Source organism: Triplophysa rosa, linkage group LG10, assembly GCF_024868665.1.
Source record: "Triplophysa rosa linkage group LG10, Trosa_1v2, whole genome shotgun sequence".
NCBI lineage: Eukaryota > Metazoa > Chordata > Actinopteri > Cypriniformes > Nemacheilidae > Triplophysa > Triplophysa rosa.
This window is the reverse complement of record NC_079899.1, coordinates 3,423,157-3,443,537: the sequence shown is the minus strand read 5'-3', so window position 1 is coordinate 3,443,537 and position 20,381 is coordinate 3,423,157. Positions and strand designations below refer to the sequence as shown.

At 38.6% G+C, this 20,381-nt stretch overlaps 1 protein-coding gene across 6 annotated transcripts in view; it reads right to left on the bottom strand.

Annotated features, from left to right (window-relative positions):
- Nucleotides 1-1,044: 1,044 nt before the first annotated feature.
- Nucleotides 1,045-20,381, bottom strand: part of myt1lb (myelin transcription factor 1-like, b) — a 93,741-nt gene continuing 74,404 nt past the window's right edge. For 5 of the 6 annotated variants that reach the window (XM_057343827.1, XM_057343826.1, XM_057343828.1 and 2 more), the window contains 11 exons: nucleotides 19,437-19,717; nucleotides 8,797-8,918; nucleotides 8,354-8,422; nucleotides 7,259-7,321; nucleotides 6,992-7,075; nucleotides 6,541-6,762; nucleotides 6,144-6,235; nucleotides 5,409-5,512; nucleotides 4,250-4,297; nucleotides 3,489-3,548; nucleotides 1,045-2,825 (listed from right to left, as the gene is read on the bottom strand). In XM_057343827.1, the coding sequence (XP_057199810.1) occupies nucleotides 2,685-2,825; nucleotides 3,489-3,548; nucleotides 4,250-4,297; nucleotides 5,409-5,512; nucleotides 6,144-6,235; nucleotides 6,541-6,762; nucleotides 6,992-7,075; nucleotides 7,259-7,321; nucleotides 8,354-8,422; nucleotides 8,797-8,918; nucleotides 19,437-19,717 (1,286 nt within the window). In that variant the 3' untranslated portion in view covers nucleotides 1,045-2,684. The remainder of the gene's footprint in view (nucleotides 2,826-3,488; nucleotides 3,549-4,249; nucleotides 4,298-5,408; nucleotides 5,513-6,143; nucleotides 6,236-6,540; nucleotides 6,763-6,991; nucleotides 7,076-7,258; nucleotides 7,322-8,353; nucleotides 8,423-8,796; nucleotides 8,919-19,436; nucleotides 19,718-20,381) is intronic. The other variant, XM_057343829.1, reaches the window with a different exon arrangement.

The window sequence follows — 20,381 nt, the reverse complement described above, 5'->3', positions numbered from 1 at the left end:
GGGGAGGCTCAGAGATGACGTATTTTTGTATGCAAAACCCGAAAGCGAGTTAGCATTTTAGGACTTCCGGTTCCATCGCTAAAAAGTCTATGTGTTTTTTGAATGGGTTTTTGGTAAATCGCCCGAAATAAGGTCTGTGGTAAACAAACCATCTCAATATTTTCATTTTTAGTTTTATTCTATGACATAAAGCACACCAATTATAACCAGTTTGTGATGTTTTAAAGCCTTATCGAGTCTTAAAAACGGCGGTTGCTAACAAGTTGCTAAAAGCGACTACTTTCTTTGGCGGGGGACATTAGACGTCATCGCGCATATAAAGCTCACAAATAATGCAACATGGGCACAATCTCTTAAAAAGTATATGTAGTTTGAAAGAGTTGTCGGAGGCTTGGTGGTGGTGACGTTGATATCGAGCGACCTTAAGTGTAGTCTGTTTATAGCATGATGTTAGCTTTTTACTTGTGTCGATTGTATTTCCGCTTCAAAAGTAACAAATGTTGTGTTAACTTGTAAACATTCTCTCGATAGACGAAACGTGTAAACATCATAAACCTTTGTTAATCACAGAGCTTATTTTTTGATATCTTCCAAAAGTCTATGGGAAAAATGCATAGCCTTTGGTCGAGGGAACCAGCGCGGCACTTACTTCTGGGTTAGCCTACAAAAATATGTCACCTCTTCACTAAATTAGTCTGCCGACCCTGGCGTCGCAAAAGCTCACATGGCGCCATCTTGTGCAACTAGCCCATTAAACACTTCTATAGGGAGTCCATTGCTCTTCATAACATTTTTTTTTACATTTAATGCTGTCAATAAAAACACGTTATTTTTCACGGAGCAGAAAACATTGTTTAAAAAATAGCTCTGTAAAAAATGATTTGTTGTTTTTTGTTGTTTCAACTTAAAAAAACGAGTTACCTTGTTGCCTTAAAATTTTAAGTTAGTTCAACTTAAAAATATTAGTCAACACAACGAGTTTGCAACAAATTCATTAAGTGAACTAATATTTTTAAGTTGAACTAACTTAAAATTTTAAGGCAACAAGGTAACTTATTTTTTTAAGTTGAAACAACAAAAAACAACAAATCATTTTTTACAGTGTACTTCTTTGCATTCTTGCAATGTTAAGGTGAAGTGTGTAATGCGATAACTTTCAAGCAGATTTTTAAATGCTCTCCCGATTGGTCTCGCAATTAGCCGCGCTGCGTCTGGCTGGTTGGGCCGCTCAAACAAACAGAGCAATGTTTTGTAAATGTATTGAATGTAAAAATATATAGGCAAATCAAACTTCGAATGGTTTACTCACAGGTGACTCTTCAGTTAAACTGATGTAGCAGTGGTTCTTAATCCTGATCTTGGGGACCCATAACACTGCACATTCTGAACGTCTCTTTTGATAAAAATTCTGATGTTTTTTCCAGTTGACGATTGATAAAACGTTGACAGCCAATCAAAGTCTATATACCACCAGGCAAAACCAATATTTTACATTTTAAATGTTTATTATGTGTGTTTAATCGTATGTTGTCTTTTGATTGTTTCTTGATGTTTGGCTCCTCAAATTTCATGTATGCTTCCTGGTTTTTGCATTGCATTTTGGGATTTTTTTTAAGCGGAAGGGAATGTTTCAGTGCACTGGAAGAATTTTGCGAATGACAACCTGTCAGTGCCCTTATTTTTTACACTAGTAAAAGTTTATAGTGTTGTACCATTTGTATAACCATGATTTTACTACTGTACAAATACCAATGTTAAACTATGGTTACTGTAGCAAAACCATGATTCATTTGTGGTCATTTTTGGTTTCATTTGTACTACTGACTAGTACTAAGGGCTGTCTACTGACCTGGCACACACCCTGGAGGTGTTACAAAATGCTAATGCCCCGTTCAGACTACAAGATCCCATTCATTTCAATAGAGAGCTGGTGACTTCCGGCGACACGAGCAGTAGCAACCGTTGGCGACCGGATGGGGCATGTCTAGCGACAAAGTTGAGAAATGTTTAACTTTATTCAAATGAGGAGCGACAGCCAATAGGAGTGAAGATGGGAGCTAACGTGATTCTTCTTCTCTCAGCTCCTACAGTGAGCGTCACCAGTAGTGGGAAAGCCCACTAGTGACCTAACCGCCAACCGCTGGCGACTTGCAGTGACAAAATCGCTTGTAATCTGAACGGGGCATAAATGTTCATTGCTCTGGGTCCCTAGAACCTGGATTAAGAATCGCTGTATTTTGTATTCAGCATTATATTTTGTTATAAGTATAGCCTATAGTAACAGAAAACCACACACCTCTGACTACAGTCTGCAATCCTCGCTGAGCAAGCATGAAAAAGAATGTATATTCAGTAATGGTTGCATTACTTTTCAGAAATATACACTGAAAGGTGCATTAACGAGCAGCAAGAAAGATTCACTTCACACTACGTTAGTCCATATGAAACCGTACAAAATGCGAATATTTTCAAAAAACTATTCTGCAGATCGGTATTTTTTTAAGCAAGGCCAAAAAGAAAAGTCCAAAGAAAAACATGTTTAGTCAGCATAACACTTTTTTTCAAGAACTTATGTATTTAACACTGACACACAGCATGAGGCATCCTATGTTTTTTTTTCTGGAAATGTCTTTTGTCCCCTGTATTCCTTCAGTTTAGAAAAGCGCCGTTCATTAGCGGAGGAGCTACACTTGAATGCCTTGTACTGCTTGTTTGATGTTTTCCAGAAGGGCTTTGTTCTCCGGGCACTGATACTGCTCTTGATTTGAGTACATGTCCGTTAATGTGGTGACATACGCATCAAAGTTCTCTTCACTTATCGGCTCCTGTGGAATAGATGAAAGTTCTGTTAGATTAAATACAAAATGAAGTGATGGTGATGACGACACATAAAAATTAGGCTTGTGTGGCAAAATTGAACTAAGAATGTCTTTTGTATTATGCTTTTATTTTCTTAATGCAAATTCAGTTAGGATAATCTATAATTCAATTTTTGGATGTTGTTATAACAGTACAGTTCGTAATGAAGATGTTATTATTTGAAGAGGTCATTTGCAATTTAAAATCATGTTTTTTATTGTGCATTCCAAGTAATATCAGTCAAACTGCAGTTGCGTTATTTTGATTATTTTTTGGAATTTATTTATTGAATAAAAACATGATTTTTGAAAATGTTTTTTTTGCAAATAAACTCTTCATATACACACATGTCCAAAAAACTAGGTTAAATTGGATGTGAGGTACAGTCCTAGCATCTTATGAAACTTATTCTCAGCTACTAATTTACAGGGTGAGACTTTTTTTACAGCATTCTTTTTATTTACATGTACTTATACTATAACAATAAATTACACCCAACTCTAAAACCAATCCTAAACCAAACGCTAACCTTATTTTAAGTTCATGTGTTCATTAATATTACTCAATGAAAGTATAACGATGCGCAGTGAATGAAAAAGCAATAATAAAGTGTGAAATAAAGCTCTTACTCTCTGATGCAGCTGCAAACAGCTGTTATTTCTAATGGCCTCTTTGTGAAGTGATGATTTCTGAAGGGGAATGCAAAGATCTGTTAACACACTGCATATAACATGTTCAAAACATTACCTGGCCACTTCTGTATTAACCACTGAATCGAAACACTTACCACTTCATGTGGATTTAATGACTTATTTTTCATTTATTTCATTTTTAATGTTAACTTAACTCCATTTTGACACCGTATCAGATGTGCAGCCTGATATAAATAAATTATATAAAATCTGCTGGGATTTCATTCAACTACCGTTCATTTTAAACAACTATACATATTACTGTACATTAAGTGTAGTTTTATAAAAGTATACGTAAATGACTGTTGTTATTATTATTATTAATGCTTAGTTTTAGTAATAATTAATGAATAATAAATGCATAATATGTGTTTAAAAATATGCCTTATATACTTAAAGCACTGGGTGGGGGCTGTTTGTTGGGATGGGGGTCCTGACTTGGTTTTGGAAACAGCTTTGCACACGTGAAAATGGAATCTGATCGACTGAATCCTACCACTTTTTACCTTTGTTCTAGTTTAAAATGAGCCAGTCCAGAAGTCTAACGTTACATGAACAGGCTGGTATCTTATCCTCTGTCTGTTTGGGGTTGTGGCCCTTACCATATGAGGTAACTGGACATTAGCTAAACTGTTTATCAGTGAATGGCTGAGGTTGGCCAGCTCATGCTGCAGAGATTCATTTTGCTGTTCAATCACCTTGTTTTCTTCCTCTATGGACTTCATATTCGACTCCATTGTGGTAATCTGCAGGACATGAATTGGCAGATGTGTTCATTGTATTGTAATAAAGAAGCTATCATTATAATGTGTTATCTTGACTGTTTTGACTGACAGGTCAGTGAAATGTGGCATGATGTTAAACAATTGATAACTGAGCAGAAATATCCTAAACTTATTTTAAACTCAACTCAAAGCACACTCAGCACATTTACACGGTAAGGCCGACTCTTGTCGCTGTCCTTCTGAAACCTCATATGTCCAAATTTGCTGTTTTTCAGGGAATTTAAAAAACACTTGTAAATGATTGCATAGGCCTACTGTGTTGTCAAAGTTGACAAGCAATTTTTAATACTTTTTATTTGTTAGATATTTGCAAAACTCAGTGGCAAACATAAACGGTGACAACATTTGTTTTTACAATTAAAATCACGAAATGTGGAGATACAAGGTTTCAGAAGGATAGCAGCGATATACAGATTTGATATTGATCTTGTTTATTCTACCACCTGTTTACATTCACTGACTCTATTTGATTGAACACCCCAGTAGGATGGGCCTTATGACATTACAGCAAAGATGCATGCGCACAAATAAATGAAGAGTTTGGTTCCAAAATGAGATAACTCTGTTTTTAGAATTTTTCAAAAATCTTATTTTTATTGTGCATTCCAATTAGTTTCAATCAAACTTCAGTTGGTTTGTTTTGATTTAAGCCATAATAACTCAAAAATTACACAATAAAATCATGATAACATAATAAAAACATGATTTTAAAATTTTCATGAATTTTAAAAACGGAGTTATCTCATTTTGGAACCAAACTCTTCAAATATCTGAGGATGTCAGGTTTAAATGAGGATATACCGGTTTTTAGATGTGGATGACATATTAGATTTATCCTTGATGTTCAAAGTCAGATGTGAAAATTTCTGCTCTCCTACGTATGTGCTTTTGCTGTTTACAGGCATGTAAATAGAAACTAAACTGCGGCAAAAAATAAAAATGATTTACAAAGTTGGTTGACAATGTAAATGTGGCTTTTCGAGTATGAAAGTCATGGTCCATTCACTAGAGTAAATGAAAAATTCTTGAGAATTCATGTTTACACCGAAATTTCTGAAATCAATTTATTTACCTGTGTTCTAAGTTTGATCATATCCGCCTCCACCTGTGAATTCGATTCATTTAAATCTGTAATATCTTCTTCCAGCTGTTTAACTTCTGTATCACTGTCTAAACCTGAAGTGAAAACAGCCAAAACACAATGACATCAACTTATGCAAATACATAACCAGTACAGTACAAAACACAGAAATTCCTTTTAAAAAGTGCTACCACATAATAAAAATAAAATATATTTAATGCCTATTAAATGCTAGTCAACTCCTTAAATGGCATCATTCTGTAAGAACAGGGTTTCCCAAACTGGGGTTCGCGAACCCCTGGTGGTTCACAAGGAATTGCAGGGGGTTCGTGAGGTACACTGTCTCCCAGTGCACATACAAGTTGTTTCCATTACTTAGAAAAAATTAAAATGGCAAAAAATGTTTAGAAATATAAATAAATGTTTTTAAGGTTAAACAAGATTTTTCTTGGTAATTGAAGCATTCCATACAAACATCCAAATACATAAGCAAGTTAATAACACATTTAATAATAACATACGAATTAGATACAAACATTTTTACAAATACATACGTGAAATATGAACATAAATCTATAAGAGAATAGCAGCTTTGTTTGTGGGTGAAATTGTAATGTTAGTTAGCGGGGACATTTCTATTGCTTTAGATTTTGAAGTGCCGATCATACATGTCTTAATATTTTAGATAAAATATGAAAACAACGGCACATAGGATGACTGTAATACCGTTGCTTGACTGCTGTTTAATTGTGAGCATCTCCACTCCTGATAGTCTGGCTTTCTTCATGGCCGCTGTGGCTCGTGGACAACCAGAGAGACTGTAACAATGACACACACAACATGAATTATTCACACAAAGCACACTGAACTGTCAACAGAAACGACAAATGCAGTGCCATAACACTTTTTGAGCACAAGGGGGCACTCTTGCATCGGTGTAAAATGGTGTCATTCAATCATTGCTACTACTTGTGTCATTTATTTATTGTATGTTAAACATACATAATTATAACGCATGTGATGCAGGGATCTCATGTATAAGGTAAAAAGTTAGCTGAATGATTTGCGTTTGTTTGTGAAATCACGAATATAGATTTTTCTTGTAGTCATATACTAAACAAACCTTCTGTGGGTGAGGAAACTGCCACTGACGTGTCCGGATCCATCACATCCTGGAGTGGGACACGACATCCCGTCTGCTTTACCAGCTTTCCATGTAAACTGGGAGCCACTGATATATCCGTCTTTCTGTCGTTTGGCTGCTAAAGGGCAGCCTGACGCACTGCGGTGCGACGCGTATTTCCCTGTTATGTGTCCCTGGCCGTCGCAGCCGGGCACCGGACACCTGGAAACATAAACCGTTTCATTTCACCTCTGTTGAGCTAAATTCGAGCTGTTTTCAGAACAGATCAACCACCCTCAGTTGTAATTGTAAAATTGTGGTTAATTGTGAAGCGGCCGTCTCTTGTAAATTGGTTGGATTAGAATCTTAAGAGTCTTGTAACAAATATTGTTGTACAGGTAGTGTCATTTTACAACAAAAATGAGGACTTCGTTGCGTTGGTGGACTATACCTGATTGGCTCTTGGTCTTCTTTGTCCTCTTTGCTGTGTGGTATCTTTATTCCGCTCTTTCGCGCCCGTGGACATCCTGACAAACTGAGGACATACACACAATTACACACATACACGTCTCACACAGCACGTCCCCACTCCATCCATTCCGTGCACTGCAGTTTACCCTCATTAACACATTTCAACCCAGTGAACTCTAATGACCCATCTATATCTTCTGTCTATATAGTGTATATATTGTGTTCTGGTATAGAATTGGTCCTTTACCTTCTGTGTGAAGCGTAGTTGCCAGTGATATGTCCCGAGCCGTCACAGCCCGGGGTCAAGCACCTGGGACAGAAATGCATCCTGTTACTGCCCAGCGTCATTCTGATAGCTCTCGATAAATATTTTTACAGTTTAATAAACAGGAAATGTTTTTATGTGTCAATAAACTGGTCTTTTTTAGCACTATTATATTTCAATAGGTTGAAAATGATTCCTTTCTAAATACTTTTTATATGTAGCATTTATTTAAATGTAAAATATAATAAAACATATTCTTGAAATATAATGCTTTGATCTTTCAAAGATTTTTCATATTTGAGGAGGTTACATCACCAACGTCTTTATGACCACATGGTTCAAAGATGTTTTCATCAGTATTATATTCAATATTTTATAGCAGTTATAATACTGTATTTATAGTTTTGTCAAATATTGACTTATAATAAATAAATGTTACGTGTGAAATGACGTTTGCTAGTTAAGGCCATTATTAGCCATCTTTACTGCCTCAATTTCAAAACATTCTGAATTTTAAGGGACAGTCCACCCAAAAATAAAAATTCTGTCATGATTGACTCACCCTTGAGTCCAAATTTGTATAAATTTCTTTGTTCTGATGAGCACAGAGAAAGATATTTGGAAGAATGCTTGTAACCGACCAGTTCTTGGCCACCATTGACTACCGTAGTGGGAAAAATTACAACTGTTTGCTTTCCTACATTCTTCAAAGTATCTTCTTTTGGGTTTTGCATTTATGCATTTGCATTTATTTGGCAGATGCATAAATGCAAAACCCAACAGAACAAAGAAATTTACAAAGCAATTTTTTTATTTTTTTTAATGGTGGCCAAATACTGTTTGGTTACAAGCATTCTTCCAAATATCTTTGGGTGAACTGTTCCTTTAACAATGTTAGCACAAAACAGATTTTAAAAGATAAATGCAGTGGAATATTAACAAAAAAAAGCGTGTAGTTACAGTCCTGGTACTTTGAGCTTGAGGTGTTTTTTTTTTGCTAATTCCAACAATGGCACAAATAGAAACAAATGGCACAGTTCGCCGAGAATTACACACAATAACTCAGTTGACCCTTACTTGAGTTCTTGTGAGTTGGTGGCCATCATACTCCGAATGCTTTTATCTGCTAAAGGACAACCTGAAAGGCTAAAAGATTGTGCAGGTGGATGTTAGTGAAGCAAAACCGTGGTCAGACAACGTCATAAAACCCAACCAAAAACACACACACTCACAAAAGACTGTAAGAGCAAACAAGCAATGGTGAAGGAGGCATCAGCTCTATATTTTATTAACCCTCTGATAAGCACCTCTCATATGTACTGTATATATGTGTTTAATAAGTATGTCTTTCACTAGAGTTAGCACATGTGTTTCATCTAAAAATATTCAGAGGGTTAATGTGGAGAGACTTTCTGACAGTATAACTGAAGTAACCTGAAAACAATAAATTCATTGGACTGAGTCAAGAACAAGAAGAGGATGGGAGAGAGCGCAAGGCTTCCTGAAGGAAGATGACTTACGTTATCAGATCCTTCTTGCTTTCTTTGCAAGGTGGGAATTTCAGCTTGGGACTGGGAATATTGACATCTGATGTGTACGCGCTGTCTTCTAAAATGTCATGGAAGGGATCCAGATCATCAGACTGTAAGGGCAAAAAGAGAGCGAGAGCGAGATACCTGTTAGAATGTTCGTGTTTTCCAATGAAAGTCCAGACCTTGCACCGTCAGTATGAAGGTCTGGTTATGTGACACTACCATAGCAAGACCCCATGCAATATATATCATTACTTGTTAATTTAGTATATGATCATTTTTACTGATCAGTGAAATTGTTTATAATTATTTAAAACATTTTCTGAATGTCCTAGTGGTGCAACAGATCACAAAACTCACGGTTGGGATCATTTTACGGATTTTGGGTCACGGATTGGATCATTTTTCAGATCATTCGAGAATGCACTTTCACATTGTACTTGTCGAGATACCGGTGAGAGAGAGAGCACATGCGCACTAAAACTATATTTTACTCTTTGATGAATAAACGTACAGTTACATGCATTCCAAACCGTAGAGCACTATCTGTACAGATCACAGGTCAACCGGGATCCGTTTCACCACTAGAATGTAAAATGATCATTTTTGTTTAATTCTGTGAACCAGGGACAATTTCTCCCAAATTCCAAAAGAAATATTGTTCTTTATTTGAAAAGAATTGCTAATTAGGGGCAAAACTGTAATTTTTTTGTGGCTGTATATGGAGGCACGGATTAACGCACAAGCTTGCCTAGGCTGCAGCCTAGGGGCCCCACGTGTTTAGAGACCTCTGATTGGCCGGATTTTTTTATTTTAGTTTAAATTTACTTCAGCACAAACACAAAAAGACCCTCATTGGCCCATAAGAAATACAACAAAAATTAAAGCTGCAAGCAGCGATGATCGGGCCCTCGCGCAAAAGTGCAACCGCAACCCTGTGCCATCACCACCCATCGGCCTCAGGAACAGTGAACGGTGGGCAACGTGCATATAAAAAGTTACATTATAGATTTTTCCGTGCCATATTTCCTATTGCCAGCTGGTGGTGCTATGACTATAAGTGAACACTGACATGGATATGTGTTCAGGCCAGGACTCTTATCAAACATATGAAGTGTGAGGCCGGTCGGACATTGCGTGCCTGAGTTACTATAGCTTCCTGTTTCATGGCGAAACATCAAACTTTATCAGGTCGCCATGGACACGCCCCTCAATGAAAAATCAGAATCTTGCGATGTATCATCACAAAGGTCTGAAGATCATACTGGCTATACAGTTCAAATATGATGCTGACCTGTTTGAAGCTCTATGAGGAGTTAATCACAGTTTAAAACATGCCACTTCCAGTTTCCTGCAGGTGGCGCTATAACAGTATCTGAATATTACCATGTAGATGTCTTCAGGCCACGACTTTTATCAAATGTGTGAAGTGTGAGACTGGTCAGACATTTTGTGCCTGAGTTACTGTAACTTCCTGTTTCATGGCGAAACATCAAACTTTGTCAGGCCGCCCCGGACACGCCCCTCAGCGAAAAGTTAGGTTCTTGCAATGTATCATCACAAAGGTCTGAAGATCATACTGGCCAAATATATTGCTGACCTGTTTGAATCTCTATGAGGAGTTAATCACAGTTTAAAACATGCCACTTCCTGTTTCCTGCAGGTGGCGCTATAACTGTATCTGAATATTACCATGTAGATGTCTTCAGGCCAGGACTTTTATCAAATGTGTGAAGTCTGGGTGAAGTCTGGGGCCTGTTGGACATTGTAGGCCTGAGTTAAAACAACTTCTTGTTCATGGCGAAACGCCAAACTTTGGCAGGCCGCCAGGGTCACGTTCCCCCACGAAAAGTCAAGATCTCCGCAATTTAGCTTCGCATAGGCCTTAAGATGAGAATGACGTGAAAATGATGTTGATCGGATTAAAACTCTAGGATGAGTTCGTTAAAGTACGACGACTGGAAATTGAAACAAATTACAAAATTGCACAGGAAATTAAAAATAACGGACTTCCTGTTGGGTTTAGAGATATGCTCCAAGAGACTTTTCTTAATGATTCGGGGTCTTCTATGAGTCCACCAAATTTGGTGCATGTACGTTTTGCGTAGTGGCCTGGGCAGTTCTAGGTGGCGCTAGCGAGCCATTTTGCCACACCTAACTTTGAAACCCCTATCAGACGTAAATTTTCGCCACGTCTGATGCGTGTGCAAGTTATTGTGAGTTTTTGAGCATGTTTAGGCCTTCAAATTAGCGATCAAAGAGGGAGAAGAACACAGAAACAAAAGGGCTCTGCACTACGGTGCAAGCCAGTGGCTTGCTCCTCCGTGCTCGGGCCCTAATAAGCCAGTGATTGGATAGATGTGACCTTTGGGTCACATCTGTACAGTCAGCTGCTGGTGAAATCGTGTCAATCATTTTCATTTACGTCACTGCTACTGTCAGAAAGAAAGTACAATAGTGGAGCACAAAAATGGGAAATACAAAGAAAGGTTGAAGGACCAACATGACCAAGATAGCAGCAGGAGGATAGCTTGCATCGGCTAACATTGGTGCGGGATCCTTAGCAGCTAGCTCATCAGGAATATTTCAGGGAGTTATTCCACATTTTTAATTATGGGTTTGTTTTATACACAGTTTATGTAATGTACAGTGGTTTGTGTCTCAGTAAAGATCTACAGAGGCGTTTTTTCGAGTATAAAGTTACTTGTATAGAACCGGATGGACAATGCGAGCCGTGGAGCTTTCTCTTTTTTTCAGCTTGCTCTCTAGCCCCTGGTGTCTGCCGTTGCTAAGCAACCCAAAATGTAACTCTCTTTATTTCAGCCCTGTTAAAAAAAACTGCAGGTAAATTTTAGTATATAAACAGACAACTGTCTAAATTATGGCAGCTTGTGTCTTAATAATAAATAATAAATCACACATTATAACTGAAAAAAACAAGAATAATTGTTCTTCTTGTGTCAACCCTGTTATATTCAAAAGGTTTTGGGGCTGAATGTTAAGCGGTTTAAGGTCATTGCAAAAATGGCCATAATTAGCAAATATAACCATGTTATACAGTTTATTTTTTCTTTGCAACAAAAATTGCTAAAAAAATTATATTGCATAAAAGTGATTTTTGATGATGTCACTTCCTCAAATATGATCAAAGGCAATGTCAAAGCGTGACGGTCTTTTACAAAACACAATTTATCAAACAATGTGACTTAGTTCAGTATCTTTTAAATTATTTTTGTTTAGTTATTTTCGTTTTTTGGGAAAGAGGTTAACCTTAAACATGATCCATTCACACGTGTAATAACAGTGTAGGTCTACAGGAAATACAGTTTTTTCCCCAGATTGCAAGCATGTCATGGTCCTGTCCTTCTTGTCTTGAAATTTCTGTCATGATCCTGCCTCTCATTGTCTTGGTTTTCAGGTCTTGTGGCAGGATCATGTCAGACCCATGTGTTTTATGTGGAGAAAAGGGCATGGCATTGTTTTGATTTTGTAATGCCATGCTCTCTCTCCGGTGTCGCATCCTTCTGGCCCCCCCTTGTATCTCCGTCAGCTCCCCATTAGTGTTATCCCGATCACCTGTCCCGTCTTCTTCCCGCTTGTTTACCCATTAGTTTTGAGTCTTGTCACCTGCCCGTCTCTGTCCCTGTGCAATCTCCCCTCGTTAACGTTTCCCTACTTAGTGTCTCTGTTTCCCTCACACCTTGTCGGTTCATTCCTTCCTGTCTCCCGTATCCTGCGTGTTTTCCTGCCCGTGTGTCGAACCGTGGATTTACTGTTTGGATTACCCTTGTTTCCCTTTGTGTTTTGGATTACCCTGTTCCTTTCGTGTTTGGACGATTATTTATTATTATAGTTTCCTTGGACCTTGTTTTGTTATTCCCCTCGAGGAAGTTTTTAGTTTTGATTCTTGTTTGGTTTGTAGTGTTTTCCCCCATTGTGGGTTTTTGTTTGTCTCTTTTAATAAAGAGAGTTTTTGTTAACCCTTTGTCTGCCTGCGCTTGGGTTCTGTCCGCGCCCCTGACAATTCCTAATCATGACAGTACCATGTCTTGTGTGTGTTATGTCTTGTGTTGAGTCACGTGGCGGTTTGTTATGACATTGCGCCACGTGTCTTCTTGGCTCGTGATTTGGCCCCGCCCTCTTGTTTCCCCGTCATTGTCCCATTAGTGTTTCATTCCCCTCACCTGCCCCATGTAATCTTCCCGTTAGTGTTTGATTCCCCTCACCTGCCCCGTGTAATCTTCCCGTTAGTGTTTGATTCTCCTCACCTGCCCCTTGTTAACTTCCCTCCTTAGTGTTTCCTATTTGTAGCCCCAGTTTCTCTTTGTCCCTTGTCTGTTCTTCGTACCATGTTTGTGTTAGTCCCAGTCCAATCGATCTTGTTCTTGCCCTGCCTTGTTCCTTAGAATGAGTTTTGTTTGTTTTTCTACTTTAGTTCTTGTTTTGCCCCCTAGTGGGAAGCTTTTATTTGCCTTTTTGAAAAGTCTTTTGTTATCGTGTTTGTTCCCCCATCGTGGGTTTTTGTTTTACATTTTCTGTTAACCCCGTAACTGCTGCCTGCATCTGGGTTCTGTCCGCAAACCGTGACAGCATCTGCCACATCATTAACAACAAAACCAGTGTTCCTTCATTTTCTCAGGCACACATAGTCTTTAACTTAAAATACTCTGTTGTTCCCTAAGCCTAATCTGTATGTAAATGACAATGCCAAAAACCTCAAACCTTCACAGCTCAAACAGCAGAGCATGTGATAATGAATCTGTCAATCATGCAAGTCACCTTTTTACTTCAATAAATCCCTTTATAACAGCAGCATTTACAGAGAGACGTCACTGCTGTGAAACAATAAAGAAAGACTGCAGACATATGCAGCAACAGCACAGGATGAACTCATTTGATGCTCTGTGATGTCATACACTAGATGGCGCTGTGGTGATGTGACGGCACACGAGTGTGTGTGTGTGTGTGTGATGCCTTTCACATTTCAGGTTATAAAGCCCTTCTCAGCAGCACCTGAAACATTTGAGGACACATATAATATTTCTGCTCTCCTTCAACCCTCAGCACACCAGCAGCACAGAGACGCTGAGAGATAAAATAATACAAAATAAATGTCACAGTATGGAGAGAGAAAGAGAGGGCCATATGCAAATGTGATGCACATTATTATTGTTTATATTATCAAACCTCTTAACACTGTGAATAACAGCAGCATCTCGCTTAATTTTATATCTTACATTAAGGTCAAACGATCTTTCATCTGGTTAAAGGGACAGTTCACTCAAAAATGAAAATTCTGTTATAATTTACTCACCCTCAGGTTGTTTCAAACCTATATACATTTCTTTGTTCTGAAGAGCACAAAGAAAGATATTTGTAAGAATGTTTGCAATTTTAATTTCTTTGACATCATCCACTACCAAAGTAGGAAAAAATATTGTATTTTTTTGTTCTGTTGAACACAAAGTGAGATATTTTTAGGGAACACAAACAGTTCTCGGGCACGTTTGACTACCATTTAATTTTTCCTACTATGGCAGTCAATGATGTCACAGAATTGAAAATTGCTAACATTCTTCCAAATATCTTTCTCAGTGTTCATCAGAAATTTATACAGGTATGAAATGACATGAGGGTGAGCAAACGATGACAGAATTTTCATTTTTGGTTGAACTATCCCTTTAAATTAATACTATTCGAAAGAAATATTCCTGCCTAATAAAGTAATAACGTGTGTATGTGTGTGTGTGAATATTTAAGCATTTGATAAGGATCGCATGCGTTGCACTAATTTGATTGGCCCAGCAGTGTTGCACAAGTGCTCGTATTAAAGGTACAGTACCACCTGAAATGAAAATTCTGTCATCATTTACTCACCTTCATGTCATTTCAAACCTGTATGACTTTCTTTCTTCTGAAGAACACAAAAGAAGATATTCTGAAGAACGTTGGTAACCAAACATCATTGGACCCCATTGACCTCCAGTGTATGGACACAAAACCACTGAGACATTTCTCGAAATATCTTCTTTTGTGTTCCACAGAAGAAAGAGTCACATACTGGTTTTAAATGACAGGAGTGTGAATAAATGATGACAGAATTTTTACACTGGGGTAAACTATCCTTTTAATTTATCAGTGGCCTCCAGTACTTAATATAGGCACTGTCATTCATGTGATTATGCCTAAATGCAGGTATTTTTTGTAATTTTTGTGTTTTGAGTCTGTATGGTGTCAGACCATCCACCATTTATGATAAAACCCAACAGAGAGATAGAGAGAGAGAGAGAGATCACTTCTCACTTTTATCTTGTCTCTTTCTCTCTTTCTGTCTCGGTCGGTCTTTCTCTCTTCTCAGTGTGATCTGGCTTACATACAAAATCTTAAGCTGCTCACTGCTGATGTGGCTGAGAATGTGTGCGTGAGTTTTTCCTACACCGGGACCAAATAACAGTTTGCAGTAAAAACAGTTTGCAGTAAATAATTGTGTGTGTTTTTATGTTGGTGTGCTGGACGGCCTATGTCCTCAAATATAAAGAAACCGACACCAGACTTGTAAGAATGTTGTTGTCATCAGTTTTTTTAAATGCTTGTAACATTATTTCGAATCTAAAAATGTAAGTCCATTAGACTAATATAATTAAAAGGGAAGTTCACAGAAAAATGAAAATTCTGTCCATAATTACTCACCCTCACAAGATCTTTGTTAAAGGTCATAAAATGAAGCCTGAACTACAGTTGTCCCATGGACTGTTTTAACGATGTTTTTACTACCATTCTGTGACATCAAGGTGATCGTTGAGTTGCTGTCTGTGGGGGGGTCAAAAAGCTCTTGAACTTTATGCAAAATACTATCTTCATTTGTGTTTCAAAGATCAACGAAGGTCTTACGGTTGTAGAACAAGGGTGAGTAATTAATGACAGATTTGCGATCCTTCTGTGAGCTATCGATTTAAGGTGTGTTTGAGTATGAGTGTGTATTCACATATAAACTATAATCTATAAACTGAAGCAGTTCATTTCAGGAACATTCATACTAAAACACATACAAGCATTCGCTTTGAGGTATCTTTGTAGGGACTTACCATAGACTTCTATCATTTTTTGACGGACACAGTGGTATTTTCTAAAGTTGGACATTAAATATATAAATATAAAAATGATTTACTATATAATATAATACGTAAATAAATATAAATTGAATGCAGCATAAGACATCAACATTGACCACATTTCAACAATTTTTTAACCTCACGGACATCATAAAAACTTTCATTTAGGCATATATTTTCAACGTGTGACACGTAAAAAAGACGTATTTTAGATGTATCTTCGCTTATGCGGGATCTTGTGTTACGATGTCATGATATGACATTTGGTAATAACAAACAAAACCAATAAGGTTTGATGTTATTGACTTGTTGTCAGTGTTTGAGTATATATTTAAAGATCGCGTTTCACAGGCAATTTCTGCCAATCTCATATTAATCTTGAGAACCTATACAGTAGTATTGCATACGTCGTATCTTCGAAGAGGATTTAGTTTGATCACATTTATAAAAGAGATTCAGCTGTACGATTATTTCCTGAAAAACACAAGCTGCTGGAGGCGGGACTAGTGGGGAGAGTGGGACGGAACTACAGCACGAGCACACAACACATCATCACATTAATCCCTTCGTGTTTTCTACATTATGCACGCACACGCCGATTGCCAACAAAACACAGACGTATGACTTAGTTTGACTTACCGCGTGCAGTTCATATCCGGCATCTTTTAGCACTGGGACGGCGCCATCTATCAGTTTCAAACCATCTCCACATCCAGCGTTATATCCACCGTTTATATAACATCCATCACTGAAATGCCGTGAACAGACAGACACACCTAAACCTCACTATCGCAAAAGTAACGAGCTGCAGCGCAGCCCATCTTGACGCAGCGCAGATAATCTTGATGGTAAGCGGGTCTCGCTCATCGGTTGGCTCGTGGGCGGACTCTTTCGCCTTCGCCTTGCTTTTGGCAAATAAACGAAACAGGGATCCAGAATTAGAAAACAAGTTGGAGTGCTGGGGGAGTGTATCAAGTACAGAAATACTACGTCATACGTCCAACTCGTTTTTTAACAAGTTGACCGTGTTAAGCATAAGAAGCCAGCACGTTTAACAGTGTAAAGAAGCCAGAATGCATGACATAGCATGATACCCCATCTTTAAACACGGATAACACTGTTAAACTTCTTTTCCTGCAAATGACTGGAAAGTTAAACCCTTAATTAATCGTGTTTCATAATAAATATAAATATAAAAGTATATATTAATCCACGTTTCTCTTAACTTGGTCCACTGCTTTAGTGTTGCGATGCATTCTGGGATTGCCTTATTTGGTAAGGATAGAATTAAACCAATTTGAGGCATCTTAGTTGGCAGCAAAATGTTTTTGCGTACCTTCTGAAAACAGGCTTTTGTGGAGCCCATCTATGATGCCTTAAAACGCTGTCTAGCCGGGCACCTTACTAGGTTTTATTGTTCATATAGCCGAGTTATAAATATCCTTCCATCCTTCTATAGGGAACATTAGACATACTGCTTCATAAATATAGTGTTCAAATATAGAAGCGATTCCATGAAGATCTCGTGGGATCTCTGTCAGCTTGGCCTCAGTCATACTTAACGAGCAGCTCCGCAGCGAGACGACGAGAGACTGCACAGAGCTACTGACATCTGTGGGTGGAGGCAGGACGAGAGGAGATGGAGCATCATACACCCCTGAGTCTGTGACAGAAGGAGATGAGTTTAGCTGCGGGCCAGCTCTGCCTCAGCCTGTCCTCCACTGCAGAATGACAGCACATGACGAGAGAAAGAGAGAGAGAGAGAGACTTCTCCTGCTTGGGGCGCCTCCATGTTTCCACACCACATGTTATCTGCTCTTCTTTCCTGCATCCTCCTGAATATCATCCTCAGCATCACTACACCAAACATCTAACTGTAGATTAGAGGTCTTCACAAGTCCACTTAGATCCGAAAACCCGAGATCCGACCCGAGACCTAAAAGCTTCACGGGTGCCTTGGACACGGGTCGGGTATAATATTAGTGTCTTTGGGTCTCAGGTCATTTAAAATAAATACGTTTTGCTGAATAGACCCGAACTGTCCCGCACATAAACAGTGCGTCGCTCGTGTGTGCGTGCAGTTGCCAACCTCCTCTTGCGACATCGTGTGGCTGGATGGATGGTAGGCTAATTTTAGTTGAGCCAGACCTGTCAATCAAGAAAACTGGATCAAGCTGCGTCTTTGTAATGTTTTGCGTCTTATTCCTGAGTTTTCTGTTGCGCCTTTTGCCAGAGTTTCCAATTGCAACCAGAGGAGCATCGATTTATTGCCCTATCAATTTCATTTTTATTGACCTATTTTTCGTTTACAACTGAAAGACGAATTCTGAAATCACAATAACAGTAAATATAGGCTAATGCGTAAATAAAATGAAAATAAACGGAGCAGCGAGCCGAGCCTGGGATTTGTTTCTGTAGTCTCATGCAGACACACATACGATGAAGACGTTTACATTCGGGCCAGGCGGGTTCGAAAAAAAATGACGCTGGGTCGGACTCGGCTCTAACTTTATTGGGTCATTCTTTAAAAAAAATATTTATGCACGTCGGGTTCGGGTAAAAATGTATCGGGTCATTTCGGGTCGGGTAAAGATCTTTGGACCCGAGAGGACCTCTACTGTACATGCTCCTCACTAGGAAACAAGGTTCATAAATCCACCAAATCATGTTTTAATTTTAATCTAATCATTTCAAGAAGATTGTGTGAGGGTTAAACAGAGGTAGGTAATGAAAAATATTATCAATGTGATAGGAAAACAACAGAAATCTATAAGAGATCCGTGAAGTAATCTGTCTGTGTGTTTAAAATCTGGATATGTTTCTTCCTTCTTCCTATGTGTTCTGTTGCATTTCTTTTATTGTTATGCCTTTTTTGTTGGTGTGTGACAAAAACTCTTTGTGTCTGCTTGTATAATTGCATTAGTTTCACACAATGGTGAACACAAGACGAAAATGACATGTTTGACACAGCTGGAATAAATCCTGGATGTGATTTCTGATACAGAAGCTCTAAATGTGTACCACCTAAATCCGATTTGTTTTGCTGTTGCTGTTAGAAATGTGACCTTGAATACATTTTAGGGCTTTAATCTGGATTTTGATAATACATTTTGGCATGGCCAAAAAAAGACATGAAATTCAAGCACAAACCTGGCTGTAAATAAGATTATAAGACCTGACCTGACCGGTACCATCAACCTCAACCTGAGATCAGAGTTAAGGCTCATGCTGTGTGTGTCTGCAAAACAAATGATGTTAAAATGAAAACATCCATCCAGCGGTTATCCAAACCGGCGTATCCTTAGTCCAGTCTCTGGAGGCCTGGAGCCCCAACAATAGCATCATGACATCATCATAGACACCTAAAAGCAATGCTTACGCAACAGAGAACAGAACTGCAAAAAAACTAAGAAAAGAGAGAGAGAGACGTGGCACTGAACGAACACACACACACACACACACACACACGCACACACGCGCACACACACACACACACACAGCGCTCGGCGTGAGTACCTGCGTGCAGATTTCCAGGGGTTTGCAACTAAGACTCTGTGGCATCTCCCTGCAGCGGGTGGACAGGTTGAGGATGGCGGTGGCTGCCATGTGTGCCGCCTCCATGTCGTGGGTGTAGTCGAAACTGCTCTTGCTGCAGGTGCTGCTGGCGCTGCTCTCTCCGCCTCTGGCCCCTCCCCCGGCTCCTCCCCCTCCGCAGCTCAGACTGCCGGCGCTGCTGCAGGGCCCGTAGCTGCTGGTGGTGCTGCTCGCCGAGCTGGAGCTCTTGCAGTAGCGCTTGACTGCGGGACAGACACACAGGCGACTGCTTTTTTTAGCGTCCAGCTCTCAATACCTACTGTAGCTTCAACTATAGTCCTACAGTACTTGTAAACATGGCTTTGTTGACTGCACTTATTGTTAGCTCATTGACTAAATGTTAAATGCTCTTTCATTAGTAAGTTGCTTTGTGAGGTGTGTTTTATTTTTTCCCAAATTCAATTTTCCGTCATTTACTATACAATAGTAATATATTTGCCCACAAATACTTCAGTATTTTCAAGAGGGATGGTGTGGTCATATGTGAGCGTGTTAACTTTTATTTTGACGGGTGTTTGACAGTAGCTTTTCTCAAATGAAACAAGTGAAATACTGATGCAGTTCATGTGGTCCCCTCCGTCGACAGAAATGGTGGAGGGCCGATGTGGGCCGAAAACTCCGTGGCTGTTTTTGCTTCCCAGTCCGCCCCTGACTACAGTACTATTGTTTAATAAAGTTATATTTTTAATAATAAGTCAAAAAAATTACTAGCACATTTATTTCAATTAACTAAAGTAAATAATATACTTAGTGGTCAAATTATACAAACCAATTCAAAGTGGATGGTGTTTTTTGTTTTAAACACAAATTCACTTAATTTTCTTCAGAAAACAAGACGTAATATTTTTTAATTTCAATATTTTCCAT